This window comes from Nerophis lumbriciformis, linkage group LG28 (assembly GCF_033978685.3).
Source record: "Nerophis lumbriciformis linkage group LG28, RoL_Nlum_v2.1, whole genome shotgun sequence".
Lineage (NCBI taxonomy): Eukaryota > Metazoa > Chordata > Actinopteri > Syngnathiformes > Syngnathidae > Nerophis > Nerophis lumbriciformis.
The window spans coordinates 26,665,825-26,690,797 of record NC_084575.2 but is presented as its reverse complement, the minus strand read 5'-3'; the positions used below and the strand labels follow the sequence as shown (position 1 = coordinate 26,690,797).

General features: G+C 38.5%; 1 protein-coding gene across 1 annotated transcript in view; it reads right to left on the bottom strand.

Moving 5' to 3' along the window:
- Window positions 1-209: 209 nt before the first annotated feature.
- Window positions 210-24,973, bottom strand: part of chl1b (cell adhesion molecule L1-like b) — a 389,182-nt gene continuing 364,418 nt past the window's right edge. Inside the window, exon 27 of the mRNA XM_061923977.1 lies at window positions 210-972. Within this exon, the coding sequence (XP_061779961.1) occupies window positions 894-972 (79 nt within the window). The 3' untranslated portion in view covers window positions 210-893. The remainder of the gene's footprint in view (window positions 973-24,973) is intronic.

Genomic DNA, 24,973 nt, shown 5'->3' with positions numbered 1-24,973 from the left:
GTCTTTTTTTAGGACGACATTTTACACACACATATGTGTTTCTATTTCTTAACTTGAACACATTCTGGACCGGCAGTGTTTTAAATCACCTTAGTCTCATTCTGCCCTGTTACTAATGTTGCGTTTTGGACCAGTTGTTCCTCCCAGGGAATTCAAGTTGCTGGTCACTCCCAAGCTCTTTTATGACAGTAAAGCTGAGTAGAAGAACCACCAGAGACAGAATAGGTATTTTGTAATTTTATTTCCAAAGCCTTTGGAAATAAACTTGAGACCAAATCCCGTACAGAAGCGGTCACTCGTACAGCTACAATTGGTCTAACTTTTCATACGGCAAAACTTCTTCTTTTATTTCGTCTCTCTTGCCCCCACCCTACTTGTCCCTCTTACTCTACAGCTGGGCAAAGGGAAAGATAAGAGAAATAATTTATTACTTCTCCCCCTTTCTCCCTGCTCACTCCTGGTCCCTTTTGTTTATTATCTAAAGTCAGTTTTAGACAAAAAGCAAAGAAGATCTCCCCCTTGACATTCTCAAAAGTTGGCACACAGTATTTGCAGACAACCAAAAGATAACAAAATAAAGAACACTAGCTGTTTTGTAATATGACTATAGTATAAAAGAAGTAACACACAAATATGGATATATCTAATTATCTGCCTCCGTCACTAATAATACAGTAGCGACAACAGACGGGGTCCCGTTGGATATTGGCACATTTCCATTTCAAATAAAATGATAGCACGCTCGGGGAAAAAGGCAAAACCTCACTGTGGGAAATATGCATATCAGAAATGTTCATGAAAGGCGACGGGGGTTGGCGCTCACCAGTCAGTCAGCCTTTGAGTGACAGAGGGATTAACAGTTGCCGTGGCAACGGCATCTTCATTTTCCAAGGTCAACGAGTCTCCTCCTTTCTATCCTGTCGCCGGAGAGTCGGGTGTATTTCCTTGGCGAAACATCCCCCGTTTTTTACTCTGGAGGATACGGAAAAAAAAAGAGAGGAGAAATTAGTATTGCGGTGCTGAATTTACATGAAGTCAGCTGGATCAGGTAAACAGGCTGGAAATTGTTTATTAAGCAGTGGGTACAGGGGGAGCTGATACCAAGCATTTTGATACATTGCTCAGCATTATGTTACACGGGAAAAATAATAGACCAGCCCGAATAACCACATCACAGCTGAATGCCGCTGCTGGAAATTTGTTTTCAAAGCGTATCATAACATTAAGGGAAACTCATCCCTTTCCATGAAACATATCACCAGTACATTTGCTCGAAGCAGACATTGGAGCGAAAATTGTGCAAAATAAGGATTTTAGTTTAAATACCAAGTGAAAACCTCAGTAGAAGCATTTCAGTCCCATCTTAAAACTCATTTGTATACTCTAGCCTTTAAATAGAACCCCCCTTTTAGACCAGTTGATCTGCCGTTTCTTTTCTGCTAAGAGGGGGGGGGGGGGGGGGGGGGCACAGATTCACACTATTATGTTAGATCCACTATGGACTGGACTTTCACACTATTATGTTAGATCCACTATAGACTGGACTCTCACACTATTATGTAAGATCCACTATGGACTGGACTCTCACACTATTATGTAAGATCCACTATGGACTGGACTTTCACACTATTATGTTAGATACACTATAGACTGGACTCTCACACTATTGTGTTAGATCCACTATGGACTGGACTCTCACACTATTATGTTAGATCCACAATGGACTGGACTCTCACACTATTATGTTAGATCCACTATGGACTGGACTCTCACTATTATGTTAGATCCACTATGGACTGGACTCTCACACTACTATGTTAGATCCACTACGGACTGGACTCTCACACTATTATGTTAGATCCACTATGGACTGGACTCTTACACTATTATGTTAGATCCACTACGGACTGGACTCTCACACTATTATGTTAGATCCACTATGGACTGGACTTTCACACTATTATGTTGGATCGACTATGGACTGGACTCTCACACTATTATGTTAGATCCACTATGGACTGGACTCTCACACTATTATGTTAGATCCACTATGGACTGGACTCTTACACTATTATGTTAGATCCACTACGGACTGGACTCTCACACTATTATGTTAGATCCACTATGGACTGGACTCTCACTATTATGTTAGATCCACTATAGACTGGATATGTTAGATCCACTACGGACTGGACTCTCACACTATTATGTTAGATCCACTACGGACTGGACTCTCACACTATTATGTTGGATCCACTACGGACTGGACTCTCACACTATTTTGTTAGATCCACTACGGACTGCACTCTCACACTATTATGTTAGATCCACTATGGACTGGACTCTCACACTATTATGTTAGATCCACTATGGACTGGACTCTCACACTATTATGTTAGATCCACTATAGACTGGACTCTCACACTGTTATGTTAGATCCACTATGGACTAGACTCTCACACTATTATGCTAGATCCACTATGGAGTGAACGTTCACACTATTATGTTAGATCCACTATAGACTGGACTCTCACACTATTATGTTCGATCCACTATTGACTGGACTCTCACACTATTATGTTAGATCCACTCTGGACTGGACTTTCACACTATTATGTTAGATCCACTATGGACTGGACTCTCACTATTATGTTTGATCCACTATAGACTGGACTCTCACACTATTATGTTAGATCCACTATAGACTGGACTCTCACACTATTATGTTAGATCCACTATGGACTGGACTCTCACACTATTATGTTAGATCCACTATGGACTGGACTCTCACACTATTATATTAGATCCACTATGGACTGGACTCTCACACTATTATGTTAGATCCACTATGGACTGGACTCTCACACTATTATGTTAGATCCACTATGGACTGGACTCTTACACTATTATGTTAGATCCACTACGAACTGGACTCTCACACTATTATGTTAGATCCACTATGGACTGGACTCTCACACTATTATGTTAGATCCACTACGGACTGGACTCTCACACTATTTTGTTAGATCCACTACGGACTGCACTCTCACACTATTATGTTAGATCCACTATGGACTGGACTCTCACACTATTATGTTAAATCCACTATGGATTGGACTCTAACACTATTATGTTAGATCCACTATGGACTGGACTCTCAAACTATTATGTTAGATCCACTATAGACTGGACTTTTACACTATTATGTTAGATCCACTACGGAATGAACTCTCACAGTATTATGTTAGATCAACTATGGACTGGACTCTCACACTATTATGGGGCCTCACCTGCCATCATGGAAAGAAAAAAAATAAAAAATAAAAAATATTTATAAAAAATAATTAAATTGTTATATTATATATATTATATATTATACTATAAAGTTATTTTCCATTTAACTTCCATTTAACCGTTCAAATACTGAGAAGAGACGGTGCGGTGATCAGCAGCCAGTTGAGGCACGTCACTCAGTTGTGCCTCAACATGGATTGCGGACTCGGCTAACTGCTGGTCTGCTGTGCAGTGAGACTGTATTGCTATATGAACTATGTTATACATTTCCATAGTTTAGTTAGCTGAGGTGTATAATGTACAGTGTATTTTGTCAACAACTGTATGTGTGTAATGTATTTCTTGTGCTGAGAGATCATAAAACTGCTGCGAAGACGCACTGGCTGAGGCTCGCAGTAATCCCGCCTCCTTGTGCCGGTTAATGCACCCCCGCCGTAGAACGCAACCCCTGCCACACCAACCAAAGCCCACACCCAAACCCTCCACGTTCAAGACCGAACCCACTCAAAAAAGTCACTCAACAAGAAGCCAAAAAGTGCAAAAACAACATTGCTCGCGTTGGAGGAGCCGCAAACGACCGCAGGGCCACAACATTAGGTACACCTGCAGACTGCAGCACGGATTTCATATTTCATTCATTCACAACTCCTCCAACACGAACACCACTGTTCCCGCACTTATAAGTAAAGGTAAGACCATAATAACGTTTTTTTTTATTAAATGTGCTTTTTTGTGTGCTACAGTTTGTATGTGTAAAGTTAAAGTTAAGTTAAAGTACCAATGATTGTCACACACACACTAGGTGTAATGAAATGTGTCCTCAATCATTTTTAACCTTGAAAATCATTTTACCTTGAATTTTTTTTTACCTTGAAAGTCATTTTTTTCTTTGAAAAACATTTTTTACCTTAAAAATCATTTTTTACCTTGAAAAACATTTTTTACCTTAAAAATCATTTTTTACCTTGAAAAAAAAATGTAACCTTGAAAACATTTTTTGACCTTAAAATTTTTTTTATCTTGAAAATCATGTTTTTCTTTGAAAATCTTTTTTTTTACCTTGACAATCAATTTTTACCTTGAAAAAAAAAAATTACCTTGAAAACATTTTTTTACCTTGAAAATTTTTTTTACCTTGAAAATCATTTTTTTACCTTGAAAATCATTTTTAACCTTGAAAATCAATTTTTACCTTGAAACATTTTTTTTACCTTAAAAATCATTTTTACCTTGAAAATCATTTTTTACCTTGAAAATCATTTTTAACCTTGAAAAAAAAATGTTACCTTGAAATTTTTTTTATCTTAAAAATCATTTTTTACCTTGAAAATCATTTGACCCATCCCTTGATCACCCCCTAGGAGGTGAGGGGAGCAGTGGGCAGCAGCGGCGCCACGCCCGGGAATAATTTTTGGTGATTTAACCCCCAATTCCAACCCTTGATGCTGAGTGCCAAGCAGGGAACAATGCTGGTATGAGCTTTTAAACATAACCCGTTAACTGCTGCCAATCAAATGGTGAATAAGATACTCTTTAGGGTTCATATGTTTGTAAATCTGACTGTGATGAAGTCAGTGCCTCACCAGCCATGAACCTCACTGCACGTCACTGGTCGTCCGCCTCAGCCAGCGCCGCTACACAGTCCTCCATTAAGGACACTCTTTATAATGCAACTGCATATCCGTCCAGCTACCGGAGACGTCGGGAGATTACAGAGGCTGTGACATTTATGATAGCCAAGGACGTGCGTCCCATCAGTACCGCAATCAATCCAGGGGTTCAAGAGTCTTGCAAAAACTTTGGACAAGTGTTACGTGCTGCCGTCAAGTAAATATTTCAGCAGACGTGCCTGCCCTGTATGATAAATGCCATGCTGAAATTGAAAAAGATGTCTCCACATCTGTGGTCAAGTCACACTATGGACCCGTACACATCCCTCACATTGCATGACATATAATGGAGATTTCAACATGAAAACATGTTATTTTCTTTGATGACCACACAGGGAAAACATTGCTGATGGTTTGAAGCAAGCTATGGCTGCATTGGATTCTGTAGGAGGAGAACCTTGGGTGTATAACGAATGACAATGCTTCAAATGTCAAGCTGGCAGCTATAGACTCAATGGCTGGGTAAGGCTGCAGTGCTTCGGACACAGACTCTCAATAGCCATAGGTGAGATATGATATTAATATCAGTATTATTTATTTAGTATTTACAGTTATGTTCATAATACTAGCAGTGTGTTTAAAGGGGAACATTATCACCAGACCTATGTAAGCGTCAGAAAAAAGACCATATATTTTTTTAACCGATTTCCGAACTCTAAATGGGTGAATTTTGGCGAATTAAACGCCTTTCTAATATTCGCTCTCGGAGCGATGATGTCACAACGTGTGGCGTCACATCGGGAAGCAATCTGCCATTTTCTCAAACACAGAGTCAAATCAGCTCTGTTATTTTCCGTTTTTTCGACTGTTTTCCGTACCTTGGAGACATCATGCCTCGTCGGTGTGTTGTCGGAGGGTGTAACAACACGAACAGGGACGGATTCAAGTTGCACCAGTGGCCCAAAGATGCGAAAGTGGCAAGAAATCGGACGTTTGTTCCGCACACTTTACCGACGAAAGCTATGCTACGACAGAGATGGCAAGAATGTGTGGATATCCTGCGACACTCAAAGCAGATGCATTTCCAACGATAAAGTCAAAGAAATCTGCCGCCAGACCCCCATTGAATCTGCCGGAGTGTGTGAGCAATTCAGGGACAAAGGGCCTCGGTAGCACGGCAAGCAATGGCGGCAGTTTGTTACCGCAGACGAGCGAGCTAAACCCCCTGGATGTCTTGGCTCACACCGTCCCGAAGATGATCAAGAGAAGAATATCGACCCTAGCTTCCCTGGCCTGCTGACATGAGGGTATGTCTACAGAATATATTAATTGATGAAAATTGGGCTGTCTGCACTCTCAAAATGCATGTTGTTGCCAAATGTATTTCATATGCTGTAAACCTAGTTCATAGTTGTTAGTTTCCTTTAATGCCAAACAAACACATACCAATCGTTGGTTAGAAGGCGATCGCCGAATTCGTCCTCGCTTTCTCCCGTGTCGCTGGCTGTCGTGTCGTTTTCGTCAGTTTCGCTTGCATACGGTTCAAACCGATATGGCTCAATAGCTTCAGTTTCTTCTTCAATTTCGTTTTCGCTACCTGCCTCCACACTACAACCATCCGTTTCAATACATTCGTAATCTGTTGAATCGCTTAAGCCGCTGAAATCCGAGTCTGAATCCGAGCTAATGTCGCTATAGCTTGCTGTTCTTTCCGCCATGTTTGTTTGTGTTGGCATCACTATGTGACGTCACAGGAAAATGGACGGGTGGTTAAAATCAGGCAATTTGAAGCTTTTTTTAGGGATATTGCGTGATGGGTAAAATTTTGAAAAAAACTTCGAAAAATATAATAAGCCACTGGGAACTGATTTTTAATGGTTTTAAACATTCTGAAATTGTGATAATGTTCCCCTTTAAGATTTTCAATCCGGCCCGCCGAACATTCCCAAATAATTTTTTCCGATCTTCAAGATTGAAACTGTAGCAGCCATTATGATGTGCAGTGATGTTTTCCAATGACTGTAAATCTTGAACTATACAAAGTATTTCAATGCCCACAGAATGTTTCCAGAGCAGCCAGTTCTAAAGCTTAGTGATATATCAGAAATATCAGATTGTACGTGTGATTTTTTTTTACCCTTCACGTTCATATTTCGCTGTGTTTGTTGCTTTTTTGTTGCGTTTCGCTTGATTGTAAATTATGTCGATCGAGATGGGGTGTGACGTGAATTACATTTATATAGCGCTTTTTCTCAAGTGACTCATAGCGCTTTACATTGTGAAACCCAATATCTAAGTTACATTTAAACCAGTGTGGGTGGCACTGGGAGCAGGTGGGTAAAGTGTCTTGCCCAAGGACACAACGGCAGTGACTAGGATGGCGGAAGCGGGGATCGAACCTGCAACCCTCAAGTTGCTGGCACGGCCGCTCTACCAACCGAGCTATACCGCCCCGTGTGACGTTCATATGTTGTCAATATTCAGTGTTTTATCAGTCATAGTTAATATTGTAAATCCCAGATTATTTATTTTCATGTACATTTTGGGTGTCTCATTCAGTAAAAAATAAATAAATTCCATTACTTTTAAGGTGGTCTGTCATAACATTTTTAGCTTTCAATCAGACATTATTGTGAGGTTTTGTATTAGTGTTCCTACAAATAGATATACCAGCCCCCCAGACACATTTTTTCCTCTAAATTTTCAAATTAAGTCAAAATAATTGCCCAGGCATGTCCTAGAGCAGTGGTTCTCAAATGGGGGTACGCGTACCCCTGGGGGTACTTGAAGGTATGCCAAGGGGTACGTGAGATTTTTTTTTTAAATATTCTAAAAATAGCAACAATTCAAAAATCCTTTATAAATGTATTTTTTGAATAATACTTCAACAAAATATGAATGTAAGTTCATAAACTGAACATTAAATCAAGTAGGCGATTCCATTCATTACAATGCAACACTGCAATATTCAGTGTTGACATTTGTGGACATGTTCCATAAATATTGATGTTAAAGATTTCTTTTTTTTTGTGAAGAAATGTTTAGAATTAATTTCATGAATCCAGATGGATCTCTATCGCAATCCCCAAAGAGGGCACTTTAAGTTGATGATTACCGTATTTTTCGGAGTATAAGTCGCACCGGAGTATAAGGCGCACCTGCCGAAAATGCATAATAAAAAAGGAAAAAAACATATATAAGTCGCACTGAAGCCCCGTCAAACTATGAAAAAACGTATAGTCCGAAAAATACGGTACTTCAATGTGTAGAAATCTTTATTGATTAATTGAATCACTTGTTTATTTTTCAACAAGTTTTTTGTTATTTTTATATCTTTTTTTCCAAATATTTCAAGAAAGACCACTACAAATGAGCAATATTTTGCACTGTTATACAATTTAATAAATCAGAAACTGATGACATAGTGCTGTATTTTACTTCTTTATCTCATTTTTTCAACCAAAAATGCTTTGATTTAAAAACATTTTAACAGGGAGTACATCACTGAAAAAAGGTTGAGAACCACTGTCCTAGAGAATACAAAGAAGGACAACAGGATTGGCGGTAAATGTAAAAATGTGGTGAGCGCTTTCTCCAACACTTGGAGAAAAAGGAAGGAACTGAAACTACCTAAGCTCTCCTTGAAAACAGAGTGTGCCACCAGATGGGGGATCTCAGCAAGTCATGACCAGCGGAATTCTTGAGCATCACTCAGGTCCTCTCCAATGACCGTTAAAAACCAGACATCTCGCCCCTTCTTGGCGAGACATGGAGGTTGCTCGAGGCCATCAGCAAGTCACCGAGTCCTCCGGTTGAGTGTACAGATGCAGTCTCTGAGCGTATCACTTGTGGAGCCAATTCCCCAGCTCTTCCGCACATCAATAGAGAACGACACAGACCTTGCCAAGACCGTCAGGCAGAACATCATAAATTACCTCAAAGAGAAATATGATGACTCAACAATACAAGAGCTACTAGACATGAACTCTGCCCATGACCCGAAGTTTAAGGTGAAATATGTGGCTGAAAAGAATCGAGGGTCAATTGAAGCCAGAATGACATCTGAAATGAAGACTGTCATGGTAATACAACTACTACTAATAGTAGTAACATAATAGGTACCCTAATACAAGTTTCTATATGTGTAACTACCATTTTGTTTGATTAAACATGAAATTAATATCCATCCATCCATCCATTTTCTACCGCTTGTCCCTTTTGGGGTCTTGTGTTAGATCCACTATGGACTGGAATCTCACTATTATGTTAGATCCACTATGGACTGGACTCTCACTATTATGTTAGATCCACTATGGATAGGACTCTCACTATTATGTTGGATCCACTATGGACTGGACTCTCACTATTATGTTAGATCCACTATGGACTGGACTCTCACACTATTATGTTAGATCAACTATGGACTGGACTCTCACTATTATGTTAGATCCACTATGGACTGGACTCTCACAATATTATGTTAGATCCACTATAGACTGGACTCTCACTATTATGTTAGATCCACTATGGATTGGACTCTCACTATTATGTTAGATCCACTATGGACTGGACTCTCACTATTATGTTAGATCCACTATGGACTGGACTCTCACACTATTATGTTAGATCAACTATGGACTGGACTCTCACTATTATGTTAGATCCACTATGGACTGGACTCTCACTATTATGTTAGATCCACTATGGACTGGACTCTCACAATATTATGTTAGATCCACTTTGGACTGGACTCTCACACTATTATGTTGGATCCACTATGGACTGGACTCTCACTATTATGTTGGATCCACTATGGACTGGACTCTCACAATATTATGTTAGATCCACTATGGACTGGACTCTCACACTATTATGTTAGATCCACTATGGACTGGACTCTCACAATATTATGTTAGATCCACTATGGACTGGACTCTCACTATTATGTTAGATCCACTATGGACTGGACTCTCACACTATTATGTTAGATCCACTATGGACTGGACTCTCACTATTATGTTAGATCCACTATGGACTGGACTCTCACATTATTATGTTAGATCCACTATGGACTGGACTCTCACTATTATGTTAGATCCACTATGGACTGGACTCTCACTTTTATGTTAGATCCACTATGGACTGGACTCTCACAGTATTATGTTAGATCCACTATGGACTGGACTCTCACTATTATGTTAGATCCACTATGGATTGGACTCTCACTATTATGTTAGATCCACTATGGACTGGACTCTCACAATATTATGTCAGATCCACTATGGACTGGACTCTCACAATATTATGTTAGATCCACTATGGACTGGACTCTCACTATTATGTTAGATCCACTATGGACTGGACTCCCACAATATTATGTTAGATCCGCTATGGACTGGACTCTCACAATATTATGTTAGATCCACTATGGACTGGACTCTCACTAATATTTTACATCCACTATGGACTGGACTCTCACTATTATGTTAGATCCACTATGGACTGGACTCTCACACTATTATGTTGGATCCACTATGGACTGGACTCTCACTATTATGTTAGATCCACTATGGACTGGACTCTCACTATTATGTTAGATCTACTATGGACTGGACTCTCACTATTATGTTAGATCCACTATGGACTGGACTCTCACAATATTATGTTAGATCCACTATGGACTGGACTCTCACACTATTATGTTAGATCCACTATGGACTGGACTCTCACAATATTATGTTAGATCCACTATGGATTGGACTCTCACTATTATGTTAGATCCACTATGGACTGGACTCTCACACTATTATGTTAGATCAACTATGGACTGGACTCTCACACTATTATGTTAGATCAACTATGGACTGGACTCTCACTATTATGTTAGATCCACTATGGACTGGACTCTCACTATTATGTTAGATCCACTATGGACTGGACTCTCACAATATTATGTTAGATCCACTATGGACTGGACTCTCACTATTATGTTAGACCCACTATGGACTGTACTCTCACAATATTATGTTAGATTCACTATGGACTGGACTCTCACTATTATGTTAGATCCACTATGGACTGGACTCTCACTATTATGTTAGATCCACTATGGACTGGACTCTCACTAATATGTTAGATCCACTATGGACTGGACTCTCACTATTATGTTAGATCCACTATGGACTGGACTCTCATAATATTATGTTAGATCCACTATAGACTGGACTCTCACTATCATGTTAGATCCACTATGGACTGGACTCTCACTATTATGTTAGGTCCACTATGGACTGTACTCTCACTATTATGTTAGATCCACTATGGACTGGACTCTCACAATATTATGTTAGACCCACTATGGACTGGACTCTCACAATATTATGTTAGATTCACTATGGACTGGACTCTCACTATTATGTTAGATCCACTATGGACTGGACTCTCACTAATATGTTAGATCCACTATGGACTGGACTCTCACTATTATGTTAGATCTACTATGGACTGGACTCTCACTATTATGTTAGATCCACTATGGACTGGACTCTCACTATTATGTTAGATCCACTATGGACTGGGCTCTCACAATATTATGTTAGATCCACTATGGACTGGACTCTCACAATATTATGTTAGATCCACTATTGACTGGACTCTCACTATTATGTTAGATCCACTATGGACTGGACTCTCACTATTATGTTAGATCCACTATGGACTGGACTCTCACTATTATGCTAGACCCACTATGGACTGGACTCTCACAATATTATGTTAGATTCACTATGGACTGGACTCTCACTATTATGTTAGACCCACTATGGACTGGACTCTCACTATTATGTTAGATCCACTATGGACTGGACTCGCACTATTATGTTAGATCCACTATGGACTGGACTCTCACACTATTATGTTAGATCCACTATGGACTGAACTCTCACTTTTATGTTAGATCCACTATGGACTGGACTCTCACAATATTATATGTTAGATCCACTATGGACTGGACTCTCACTAATATGTTAGATCCACTATGGACTGGACTCTCACAATATTATATGTTAGATCCACTATGGACTGGACTCTCACTAATATGTTAGATCCACTATGGACTGGACTCTCACAATATTATATGTTAGATTCACTATGGACTGGACTCTCACTATTATGTTAGATCCACTATGGACTGGACTCTCACAATATTATATGTTAGATCCACTATGGACTGGACTCTCACTAATATGTTAGATCCACTATGGACTGGACTCTCACAATATTATATGTTAGATCCACTATGGACTGGACTCTCACTATTATGTTAGATCCACTATCGACTGGGCTCTCACAATATTATGTTAGATCCACTATTGACTGGACTCTCACTATTATGTTAGATCCACTATGGACTGGACTCTCAAAATATTATGTTAGATCCACTATGGACTGGACTCTCACTATTATGTTAGATCCACTATGGATTGGACTCTCACTATTATGTTAGATCCACTATGGACTGGACTCTCACTATTATGTTATATCCACAATGAACTGGACTCTCACTATTATGTTAGATCCACTATGGACTGGACTCTCACATTATTATGCTAGATCCACTCTATGTCCACATCTGCGGTCCCCACATCTGCGGTCCTCTCCAAGGTTTCTCATTTCATCCCATTGGGTTGAGTTTTTTCTTGCCCTGATGTGGGATCTGAGCCGAGGATGTCGTTGTGGCTTGTGCAGCCCTTTGAGACACTTGTGATGTAGGGCTATATAAGTAAACATTGATTGATTGATTGATCTATTGATTGACCTTCGTATTGTAAAGCACACGCACTAACCCCTGTACCACCGTGCCAATTTTCATGAAAATGTATATGAGATTGCCATATTCGAGCCTATTCCAGCTTCACTCCGTCGGAAAATTCTCCAAATGTGTTAATATTTGCAAATTCAGGGAATAGGTCCGTGTTAGGGCGGAAGGCGGGGTACACCCTGGGCAAGTCGCCACCTCATCGCAGGGCCAACACAGATAGACAGACAACATTCACACTCACATCATCTTCAATATATTTCCCCATCTCCAAGAAGAGGACCCCTAACAAGTTGCTGACATTGATGCTGCTGTTGTTGGAACAAGAACAAGAGGCATTTTTTTTCAAAGCCACAGAAGACACCAATCCAGGCCAATTTACTCCTCAATCAGAGCAGTTTTGAGATTCAAGCGTACCTCCAGGCAGGGACACTTGACAGTGAGGCTGACCCACTGGACTGGTGGAAAGCGTCTAATCTACCCACAGCTCTCTAAAATAGCTATGGAATACTTGTGCATCCCCACCACAAGTGTTGCACCAGGTTTTTACCACAGGTGGACATATTATCTCCTGCCTTCGGTCATCATTAAGGTCAAACCAAGTGAACCGTCTAGTGTTCCTGGCCAGAAACTTGAGTTTGTAGTGGGTAGATTGCAGATAACTTGTTTTTTTGTACTGTGTTTAGTGTTTTTTGCATGTTTCCAATTTTGCAGGTTTTGGATGCACAAGTACATTTACGTTGTGGCTATTTATTGGTCCTTTGTGCTACTAATTTTAATTTATTGTTGTTACTGTTATTATTTTACTATTGAAATGATTTCACTGTTTATTATTTCTCATGTTTTTTACTCGTTACTATTTTAGTCCCGTTGTTCTTTTTTTAAAAGTTATATTTAAAATTGAGTTTGGGGGTTCAATAAATACTCTTGTTTTCAAATGAATGAATTATCATTTTTAATAATCGTGATTGCAATATCAATCAAAATAATCTTGATTATTATTTTTGCTGAAATATATATATATATATATATATATATATATATATATATATACACACAGTACAGGCCAAACGTTTGGACACACCTTCTCATCCAATGGGTTTTCTTTATTTTCATGACTATTTACATTGTAGATTGTCACTGAAGGCATCAACAATATGAATGAACACATGTGGAGTTGTGTATTTGAACACAACAAAAAGATGAAATAACTGAAAACATGTTTTATATTGTACTTTCTTCAAAATAGCCACCCTTTGCTCTGATTACTGTTTTGCACACCCTTGGCATTCTCTCGATGAGCTTCAACAGGTAGTCACCTGAAATGGTTTTCATTTCACAGGTGTCATATTTTTGATGCCTTCAGTGACAATCTACAATGTAAATAGTCATGAAAATAAAGAAAAAGCATTAAAATGAGAAGGTGTGTCCAAACCTTTGGCATGTACTGTGTATATATATATATATATATATATATATATATATATATATATATATATACGTATACATACTTACTTACATACATACATACATATATATATATATATATATATATATATATATATATATATATATATATATATATATATATATATATATACGTATACATACTTACATACATACATATATATATATATATATAAATATATATATATATACGTATACATACATACATACATATATATATATATATATATATATATATATATATATATATATACGTATACATACATATACGTATACATACATATATATATATATATGTATACATACATATATATATGTATATATATATATATATATATGTGTGTGTATATATATATATATATATATATATATATATATATATATATATATATATATATATGTATATATATACATATATGTAAATATATATATATATATATATATATATATATATATATATATATATATATATATATATATATATATACATATATATATATATATATATAAATAAATATATATAATTTTACAAAAAACATGAAAATAATAGTAATATCATTAATAATAAATAAATGCAATAAAGAAACAAAAGAGGAACCACAGGCAGATGTCAACATAAAACCACAGACCGCTGCATTCCTAAATGGCCTTCGAGAGACATAACAACCAAAAAGCACACAAAAGGCTCATCAACCACCCACACCCCAGTTGTGTTTCAATCAGGGTTGATTTGGAGATCAGTTTCTCCCACACAGTTCTTCAAATTTTGCAAAACAACCATTCAGTGTCAGCCTGATTTTCTGTCTGTAATCCAGTGGGTGTGGCAAGGAGGCGCTGTTGCCGTTCAAATTAACACAATGAGTCTTTTAGCCAACAACGTAGTGAATGCTCTAACATTCTTTTTGGATATGCTCAGGGTAGATGACTGAGGTGCTGCCTGAAATAGTCCACTTAGAGGATCCGGTTCAATCCTTTGCCCCAGTGACCACAGACGAAGTGTTAAAATGTCCGTCCAATAGCTGTTCAGGGATGGGCAGAGTCAAAACATACAGTATGTATTAAATTGGCACTGATCACACAATACATATATTACATCTTAGCAAGTTGAACCTTGGTATAGGTATTACAACGTATTAGCTTGCATTGGATGAGGCTGAGCCTTGCACAAATAAAAGACTTATGAATTATACTCAAGATCTTTGTTTAGCTTTCCTCAGATAGGGTCACTCCTTAATCCTCCTCCCAAAGTGACTTAATTAAATTTAGACACTCAGGACGTAAAATAAAAGTTTGGTTCTAAATTCATGTAGTTAGATTATTATTTTAAAAGTTGGAAGTGGTGTCAGAAACACATCTAAAACTGTCAGTTGGCAAATTTGGAAACCTAGGGAAAGTATTACGAACAAAACTGCGGATCCGTAGATATCTAAACAAGTGTTGATGAGGGAGTAGACATGTATCACACAGTTGCTGAAAAGAGGCAAAAGTGTTGTCATTAGAGATGTCCGATAATGGCTTTTTTTTGCCGATATTCCGATATTGTCTAATTCTTAATTACCGATTCCGATATCAACCGATGCCGATTTATACACTCGTGGAATTAACACATTATTATGCCTAATTGTGTTGTGATGCCCCGCTGGATGCATTAAACAATGTAACTTTACCATGAATTGATTAACGTGGACCCCGACTTAAACAAGTTGAAAAACGTATTCGGGTGTTACCATTCAGTGGTCAATTGTACGGAATATGTACTGCACTGTGCAATCTACTAATACAAGTTCCAATCAATCAATCAAAGACAAGGTTTTCCAAAATAAGAACAACGTCAACTCCAGTTATGGAAAAAAGTGCCAACATGGCACTGCCATATTTATTATTGAAGTCACAAAGTGCATTATTTTTTTTAACATTCCTCAAAACAGCTTGGAATTTGGCACATGCTCTCCCTGAGATAATCCTGATACCCATTACAACTATGGGAAATACTATACTTTAACTTTCACAAAGTGCATTATTTTTATTTTTTTTAAACATGCCTCAAAACAACACACTGTGAATCCACACCAAACAAAAATGACAAACACATTCCGGGAGAACATCCGCACAGTAACACAACATAAACACAACAAAACAAATACCCAGAATCCCATGCAGCCCTAACTCTTCCGGGCTGCAATATACACCTCCGCTACCACCAAACCCCGCTCACCTCAACCGACGCACGGATAGTGTTTGGTGGTAGCGGGGGGTGTATATTGTAGCATCCTGGAAGAGTTAGTGCTGCAAGGGGTTCTGGGTATTTGTTCTGTTGTGTTTATGTTGTGTTACGGTGCAGATGTTCTCCCGAAATGTGTTTGTCATTCTTGTTTGGTGTGGGTTCACAGTGTGGCGCATATTTGTAACAGTGCTAAAGTTGTTTATACGGCCACCCTCAGTGTGACCTGTATGGCTGCTGACCAAGTATGCCTAAACCGCATATATTATGTGACTGTGCCGGCACGCTGTTTGTATGGAAGAAAAGCGGACGTGACGGCAGGTTGTAGAGGACGCTAAAAGCAGTGCTTTTAAGGCACGCACCCAATACTGTTATCCGGGTGGAAATCGGGAGAAATTGGGGAGAATGGTTTCCCCGGGAGATTTTCGGGAGGGGCACTGAAATTCGGGAGTCTCCCGGGAAAATTGGGGAGGGTTGGCAAGTATGCCCTACGTCCGTGTTTTACCGGATATGTATGTACCCCTCCGTACAGCGGCGTTTTAAAAAGTCATTAATTTTACTTTTTGAAACCGATACCGATAATTTCCGATATTACAATTTAAAGCATTATCGGCCGATAATATCGGCAGGCCGATATTATCGAACATCTCTCGTTGTCATTGTATAAACATTTCATGTTGTTGATCCCCAGACTTGACCATCTTAAAAATGCACTATCTCCAAGGGAGGGATGGAAAACATGATTAGCAGTGACGGGTGCAAGACTAGAAATAGTCTGCAAACCAAAAAAAACGTGGGGAAGTGATATTTTGACGCGAAAAAGAATGTTTAAAATGCATTTTCGCGGACATTTCATATGTCTGATTCAGGCTTAAAAATATAGGGTTCCTGATTATCATATGTCCCAAAGTAATGCTTGTTGGCTCCCATTAAGTGTGCCATGATTAGTAGTTTTGTTGTTGTTTGATGTCTCTGTGAAATTAATACGTGCTTGAAATTAGCAAAATATCCATTAAAATTACATATTATTATAAATGTACCAATTACTACTTTACATATATACTTACAGTGTGTATATAACACATGGATGGAGGTGTTTTGATGTTTTTAGAGAGCTTTATAGGCGGAATAGTGCAACTTATATCCAAGCTACACTCAGGCGGAAGGCAGGGTACACCCTGAACACGTCACCAAACTGTGTTTTTTCATGTCTAGAAGGCTCTCATAATGTTGGAATATCTATTCTGAAGGTCGTAAACTATTTTTTTTATGCTCTCGCTCAGTGTTTTTCAACCACTGTGTCGTGTGCCGTGAGATACAATCTGGTGTGCCGTAGGAGATGATCTAATTTCACCTATTTGGGGTAAAAAATATTTTGTGTAAACCAGTAATTCTAGTCTGCAAATGATGAGTGTCGGTGCTGTCTAGACCTCAGCAGAGTAACTGTGTAATACTCTTCTATATCAGTAGGTGGCGGCCGGTAGCTAATTGCTTTGTAGATGTCGGAAACAGCGGGAGGCAGGGTGCAGGTAAAAAGGTATTTAATGCTTAAACAAAAAATAAACAAAAGGTAAGTGCCCCTAAGAAAAGGCACTGAAGCTTAGGGAGGGCTATGCAGAACAAAACTAAAACTGAACTGGCTACAAAGTCAACAAAAACAGAATGCTGGACGACAGCAAAGACTTACTGTGGAGCAAAGATGGCGTCCACAATGTACATCCAAACATGACAATCGACAATGTGCCCACGAGGAAGGATAAAAACAAAGTAGATGCAGAAAATATCGCTCAAAGGAAGACATGAAACTGCTACAGGAAAATACCAAAAAAAGAGAGAAAAAGCCACCAAAATAGGAGCGCAAGACAAGAACTAAAAAAATACACACAGGAAAACAGCAAACAAGTCCAAATTAGTCAGGGTGTGATGTAACAGGTGGTGACAGTACACCTACTTTGAGACAAGAGCTATATTGATGCATGCTTTGTTATGCTAGTTTAAAGTCATATCCAACAATTGCGACAACGACTTTTTACTGTCAACTGAGTTTCGTTTTTTTACTGATTTCTGCCGGTGGTGTGCCTCCGCATTTTTTCAATGCAAAAAATGTGCCTTGGCTCAAAAAAGGTTGAAAAACACTGCTCTAGCTAATATAATATTAAATATAATTATTGATTCCTACTTTGCGGAAATTATTTTTCCGCAGGCAAGTCCAGAACCAATTAATAGGGTTTAGTGTACATCACGTATATGTCCATATATGTCTACTGATCAAAATGTTTTAGTTTTATTGTATTACATGGGAAAAAGACGTTATTTTATTTTATTTTAGAATATTCAAATAAAATAATGTAAAGAAAAGAGGTGGAAAAAGCATCAGCGGAGTGGAGAATGAAGTACTTTAATTCCGCACGCCATTATTTATTCCGAGAGGGCACGATACCAATCACTTCAGTTTTATCTTGTCAGTCATCATTATTGATTTGGTCTCCACTTTTTAACCTTTTGCCTTTTTGTTTGTGCTCCTTCTCAGAGTCTTGTCATGAGTCTTGATCAAATACGGTGGGACTGATCAATAACAGAAGATTAAGTTGATGGCTTTCCTTACACGACTATATATCTGGCTGTACTGGAAAGCAATTGAAGAAACTTTATCTTTCTGGCAATAGAAGCCACATGCTTGTCATCTGCTCGGGCCTGGGAGATAGATGTTCTTTTCGCTAAATAATGTATCTTTTCTGTACTGTATTCTCTTGATTATTTATTTAGTTATTGTTTTGTTTATGTGTTAGGATTTTTCAGTTTAAACTTGTCATGTCTGTGTGATCATGTTTTGTTTTAGTCATGTTTTGTTTAGTTATTGGACTCTTTAGTTTCTGGCTTTTCACTCCCTTGTCTTGTGTCCATGATTACCCATTAGTTTCACCTGTTCCACGTTTGGACTCATTGTGCACTCTTGTTTGTCACCATAGCAACCCATTAGTTTTCACCTGTCACGTCACGCACCTGTTTCACGTTTTGAGTCACGCACTTGTTTTCGTTAATCATGTCTGTAGTATTTAAGTTCATTGTTTTCAGTTTGTCTTTCTGGTGACATCCGACATTTATGCTCTGCACATTTCTGACACTTTTTTCATGTCCATCGTTCACGCTCCTCTTTTTGTCCATGCCAAGTAAGTTTTGTTTATTAATGACACAGTTAGTGTTTTTTTGTTGTTCATAGTTTCTGCCTTTGTGCAAGTATTTGTTTTCATAGCCAAGTTGTTTCTTTGCCACTGTGCGCGTTTTTCGTTTTGTACTTTTTTTGATAAGTTTGAATAAATATGTTCTCACATTCCCATCTCGCACGAGCCAACTTTCCGTTGCCTTCTAGAAAAACTAAACCCCAGGACCTAGTCATGACAAAACTTACTGTTGCCAGGGAGTTTTTCACAATTTTTTAAATTTACATTGTGTTTTTGATTGCCTCTTTTAAGACATTTTTCAGCCCCATTGACTCTCATTATAAATGCTATTTTTTAACAGAATGTAATCCTGGTATATCTTTTTGCTTTTTACATGAAAACTAAATGAATCTAATTATTGCTGATTGAAAAACAAGAAAATATTGTTTTGGCGTAATTGCGCGCCTTAACAGCAGATGGTGCCAGAAGAGTACAATTTTCAGAGCTTTGATGAGCGTAAATGAGTTAAACTGCCATTAAACCGCTGAAAGGCATTGCAAATTATCTTTGGCAGCTACATATAAAATGACAGAAATATACAGTACAGACCAAAAGTTTGGACACACCTTCTTATTCAATGCGTTTTCTTTATTTTCATGACTATTGTAATTCTAGATTGTCACTGAAGACATCAAAACTATGAACAAACACATGTGGAGTTATGTACTTCACAAAAAAAAATGAAATAACTGAAAACATGTTTTATATTCTAGTTTCTTCAAAATAGCCACCCTTCGCTCTGATTACTGCTTTGCACACTCTTGGTATTCTCTCGGTGAGCTTCAAGCACAACTGTGAAGTGAAAACAATTTCCTCTTGAAACTCATTGAGAAAATGCCAAGAGTGTGCAAAACAGTAATCAGAGCAAAGGGTGGCTATTTTGAAGAAACTCGAATATAAAACATGTTTTCAGTTATTTCACCTTTTTCTGTTAAGTACATAACTCCACATGTGTTCATTCAGAGTTTTGATGCCTTCAGTGACAATCTACAATGTAAATAGTCATGGAAATAAAGAAAACACATTGAATGAGGAGAAGGTGTGTCCAAACTTTTGGCCTGTACTGTATAAACTACTGTGTGTGAATGTAGTAAAGTCAACCAAGTCTCTCATTCTAACTCAGTATAGGCACTGTATCAAAATTAATGCTGTTCAAGACTATAATTACCCAACCTCATTTATTACAACAATCTGCAACTTTTTTTTAAATACTGCATGGTTTGCATTTTTCATATAACCCGCCAATACAACTCAAACACCTGCACAACACACTCAATCCCACAGCCCAAAGTACCGTTCACCTCCCCAAAGTTCATACAGCACATATATTTCCCCAAAGCCCCCAAAGTTACGTACGTGACATGCACATAGCGGCACGTACGTACGGGCAAGCGATCAAATGTTTGGAAGCCATAGCTGCATGCGTACTCACGGTACCGCGTCTGCGCATCCAACTCAAAGTCCTCCTGGTAAGAGTCTCTGTTGTCCCAGTTCTCCACAGGCCAATGGTAAAGCTTGACTGTCATCCTCCGGGAATGTAAACAATGAAACACCGGCTGTGTTATCCGGCACAACAGTCAGGGGGTGCATTCTACGGCGGGGGTGCGTTATCCGGCACAACACCTGCCGCTATTCACCGCTTCCCACCTACAGCTTTCTTCTTTGCTGTCTCCATTGTTTATTGAACACATTGCAAAGGATTCACCAACACAGATGTCCAGAATACTGTGGAATTTTGCGATAAAAACAGACGACTTAATAGCTGGCCACCATGCTGTCCCAAAATGTCCTCTACAATCCGTGACGTCGCGCACAGGCGTCATCATACCGAGACGTTTTCAACAGGATATTTCGCGCAAAATTTAAAATTGCACTTTAGTAAGCTAACCCGGCCGTATTGGCATGTGTTGCAATGTTAAGATTTCATCATTGATATATAAACTATCAGACTGCGTGGTCGGTAGTAGTGGGTTCGGCCTTTAAATGGTGCTCAGTAATCATTTATAGATCAATTACGGGTTACATGACAAGCTCTTTCCGTTTCTATCTTAAATGTCATCCATAGACCAAAGTCTAAAAGTCCCTTGTATAGTCCAAAGTCATACCCAAGGACTGTGATTGCATATGTGACCAAAGAGACTTGCGATATTGCATCGTGCAAATGTCCCATAATCCCATAAGGTGTAGAATCAAGGGCACTCTTCCTCTGTCAAATCGCACCACTCTGTTTTAATGATGCATTTCCACTTGGCATCCACAGGGACAATGTTTTTTTTTTTCTTGGTCGCAGCTCAGAAATTAAAAGTAGCTGCTTGTGATCCCCGTGATTAATTTATGTACCCTACAAAAGAAAAAAACACAACAGCAATAATTCTTCTACCCTGCGGATGGTGGTCGCAGGTGTTGCATACACCAAATGGGATACAGCCGAGCTAATGATGCCTGGAAGGGAAACGATCTGCCAAGGATAATCCCTGATACTGCAACACCCGACCACAGATAACGTGTCCCCTTTCTTTCTCAACAGTACCAGACGAAGACAGTTAGACAGAGCATTAATGACACATGCACGGAAAGATCGGTGCATATCTTCTATTGCTATTTTTTAATGAGGACTCTGGAATAACCAAATTAACGTGACAAAAAAAGGGGGTTTGTGGCAGTCCGGGGAACTCTGGGGAGCCATGTTCCGCTTCATTACCAACTGAATAATTGGTTAAACATGTGACGAGAGAAATTAACTCCACCAACCTTGTGAGAGTTAATTAAGACTTTTTCCTCGCTCTCTTGTGTGATAGGATACCAGTGATACCAGGATACGCCTGGCATCGGGCATTGCACCCAGTCCCTCAGACATTAGTCTAATACTGTAATATTGTCATTACAGACCAATGGTCCATTACCAAATAGCCTTGCTCACTTTGATTCCGAAAGCTTAAAGGCAGCCTAATTATATCCGATGAAATGTGATTATGAATATTAAGCCATGCTCCTGATAACTTGAAATATCAGAATCAGAAATAATTTAATAATCCCAGAGGGGAAATTAAGATTTTCAGCATAATCCCGTTCAAGCATACTTGCCAACCCTCCCGGATTTTCCGGGAGACTCCCGAAATTCAGCGCCTCTCCCGAAAACCTCCGGGGACAAATTTTCTCCCGAAAATCTCCCGAAATTCAGGCGTAGCTGGAGGCCACGCCCCCTCCAGCTCCATGCGGACCTGAGTGACGTGTTGACAGCCTGTTCACACGTACGCTTTCCCACAATAGAAACAGCTAATGGTCGAGGGCGAGTTCTTGGTTTCTTATGTGGGTTTATTGTTAGGCAGTTTCATTAACGTCCTCCCAGCGCGGTAACAACACACAACAACAGCAGTCAAGTTTCCGTCTACCGTAACGCAGTTTGTTTGCCTTAAACAGCAATGTTGTGACACTCTTAAACAGGACAATACTGCCATCTACTGTACATGCATATGTGACCCACCCATAATATGTCACATTTTTGTGTTGATTTATTTATTTTATTTTGTGGTTTGAATTCGTTTTTGGAGCTGTCATTACACATTTATCAGTATTCACATTGGTCAGTAGGGGGCAGTAGGGCGTTTCTTCCCAATTGAATGCTATCACCTGCAGAACGGAAGTGTCTTGTCATTCTGATGAGCGCGACCAGTCTGTGAACAATTGAAACGTCCTGTGTGCTTTTTCCTCCTGTATAACAGGTTAGTTTTGGTGAATCAACTCACTGAATAATATCCATGTGATCTTTGTAAGTTTAAGTACACATTCTGATGGTGGAGCCTAACTCTAAAGTGTTTGTGAGTTGTAGTTTGTATTTGTGAATGAATCCAGTGCACAGCTGCAGTAATCAATACAAAATGGCGACGTGAGTACGCAATGTTTATATAGGAACTTCTGATCCTAATTCAGACTCCCAAATTAGAGCTCCCGTTTTCTTATTGATTTTATAATGTATATTTGTATAATGTGTGTGTTCTGAAATAGTGACAGAGAATAGAACAAGGATGGACAATTCAACCCTTAACTCAACAATGAGTAGATGCGTGTTATGTGTGTGTAAATGTGTAAATAAATGAACACTGAAATTCAAGTATTTCTTTTATTTATTTATATATATATATATATATATATATATATATATATATATATATATATATATATATATATATATATATATAGCTAGAATTCACTGAAAGTCAAGTATTTCTTATATATATATCTTAACCACGCCCCCAACCACGCCCCCCGCCCCACCCCCGACCCCCACCCCCACCTCCCGAAATCGGAGATCTCAAGGTTGGCAAGTATGCGTTGAAGAGCAGACAAACAATACAGGGAGACAGAACAGGATCGCTGACGGGTCTGCCAACTTCCAGCGCTGGTGAAAAACAGGTAAATGCTGGGGGGTTTGGAGAAACAAATATTTTCAGTCTCAGCCTGAGTCCCTGGAGAGGGGGTCCAGACTGAGGCCAAGAAATAAGAAAAACTCATAGCCATAGCACACATATTTACACTGAATTAGTAATCTTACTCCTGCTTTTATTCGTTTTCAGTAATTATATCCAACCTACACTGCAAAAACTGAAATCTAAGTAGGATTAAATATATAAAAAAAAGGGTGATATTTGCTTATTTTCTGTGTGATAAGATAATTCTTCTCACTAAGCAGATTTTATGTTACAGTGTTTTACTTGTTTTAAGGGTTTTGGTCCTTAATAATCTCAGTAAGATATTACAGCTTGAGATTTTATGAGCTATATTGAGTAAAACATGCTTGAAACTAGAATATCAAGTGTTGCAAAGCTGTGTCATCAACACTCACAAGTATAAAACTACTTTTTTAAAGTAATAATTTCATATTTCAAGCATGAAAAAAAAATCATTATGTCAAGATAATGGCACTAGCATTTACTTAATTTAAGAATATTTTTCAACATATTGAGCAAAAAGGTGTCTTTTTTTTCTACCAAGAAAAGTGCACTTGTTATTAGTGAGAATATACAAACCCTGTTTCCATATGAGTTGGGAAATTGTGTTAGATGTAAATATAAACGGAATACAATGATTTGCAAATCATTTTCAACCCATATTCAGTTGAATATGCTACAAAGACAACATATTTGATGTTCAAACTGATAAACTTTTTTTTTTTTTTGCAAATAATCATTAACTTTAGAATTTGATGCCAGCAACACGTGACAAAGAAGTTGGGAAAGGTGGCAATAAATACTGATAAAGTTGAGGAATGCTCATCAAACACTTATTTGGAACATCCCACAGGTGAACAGGCTAATTGGGAACAGGTGGGTGCCATGATTGGGTA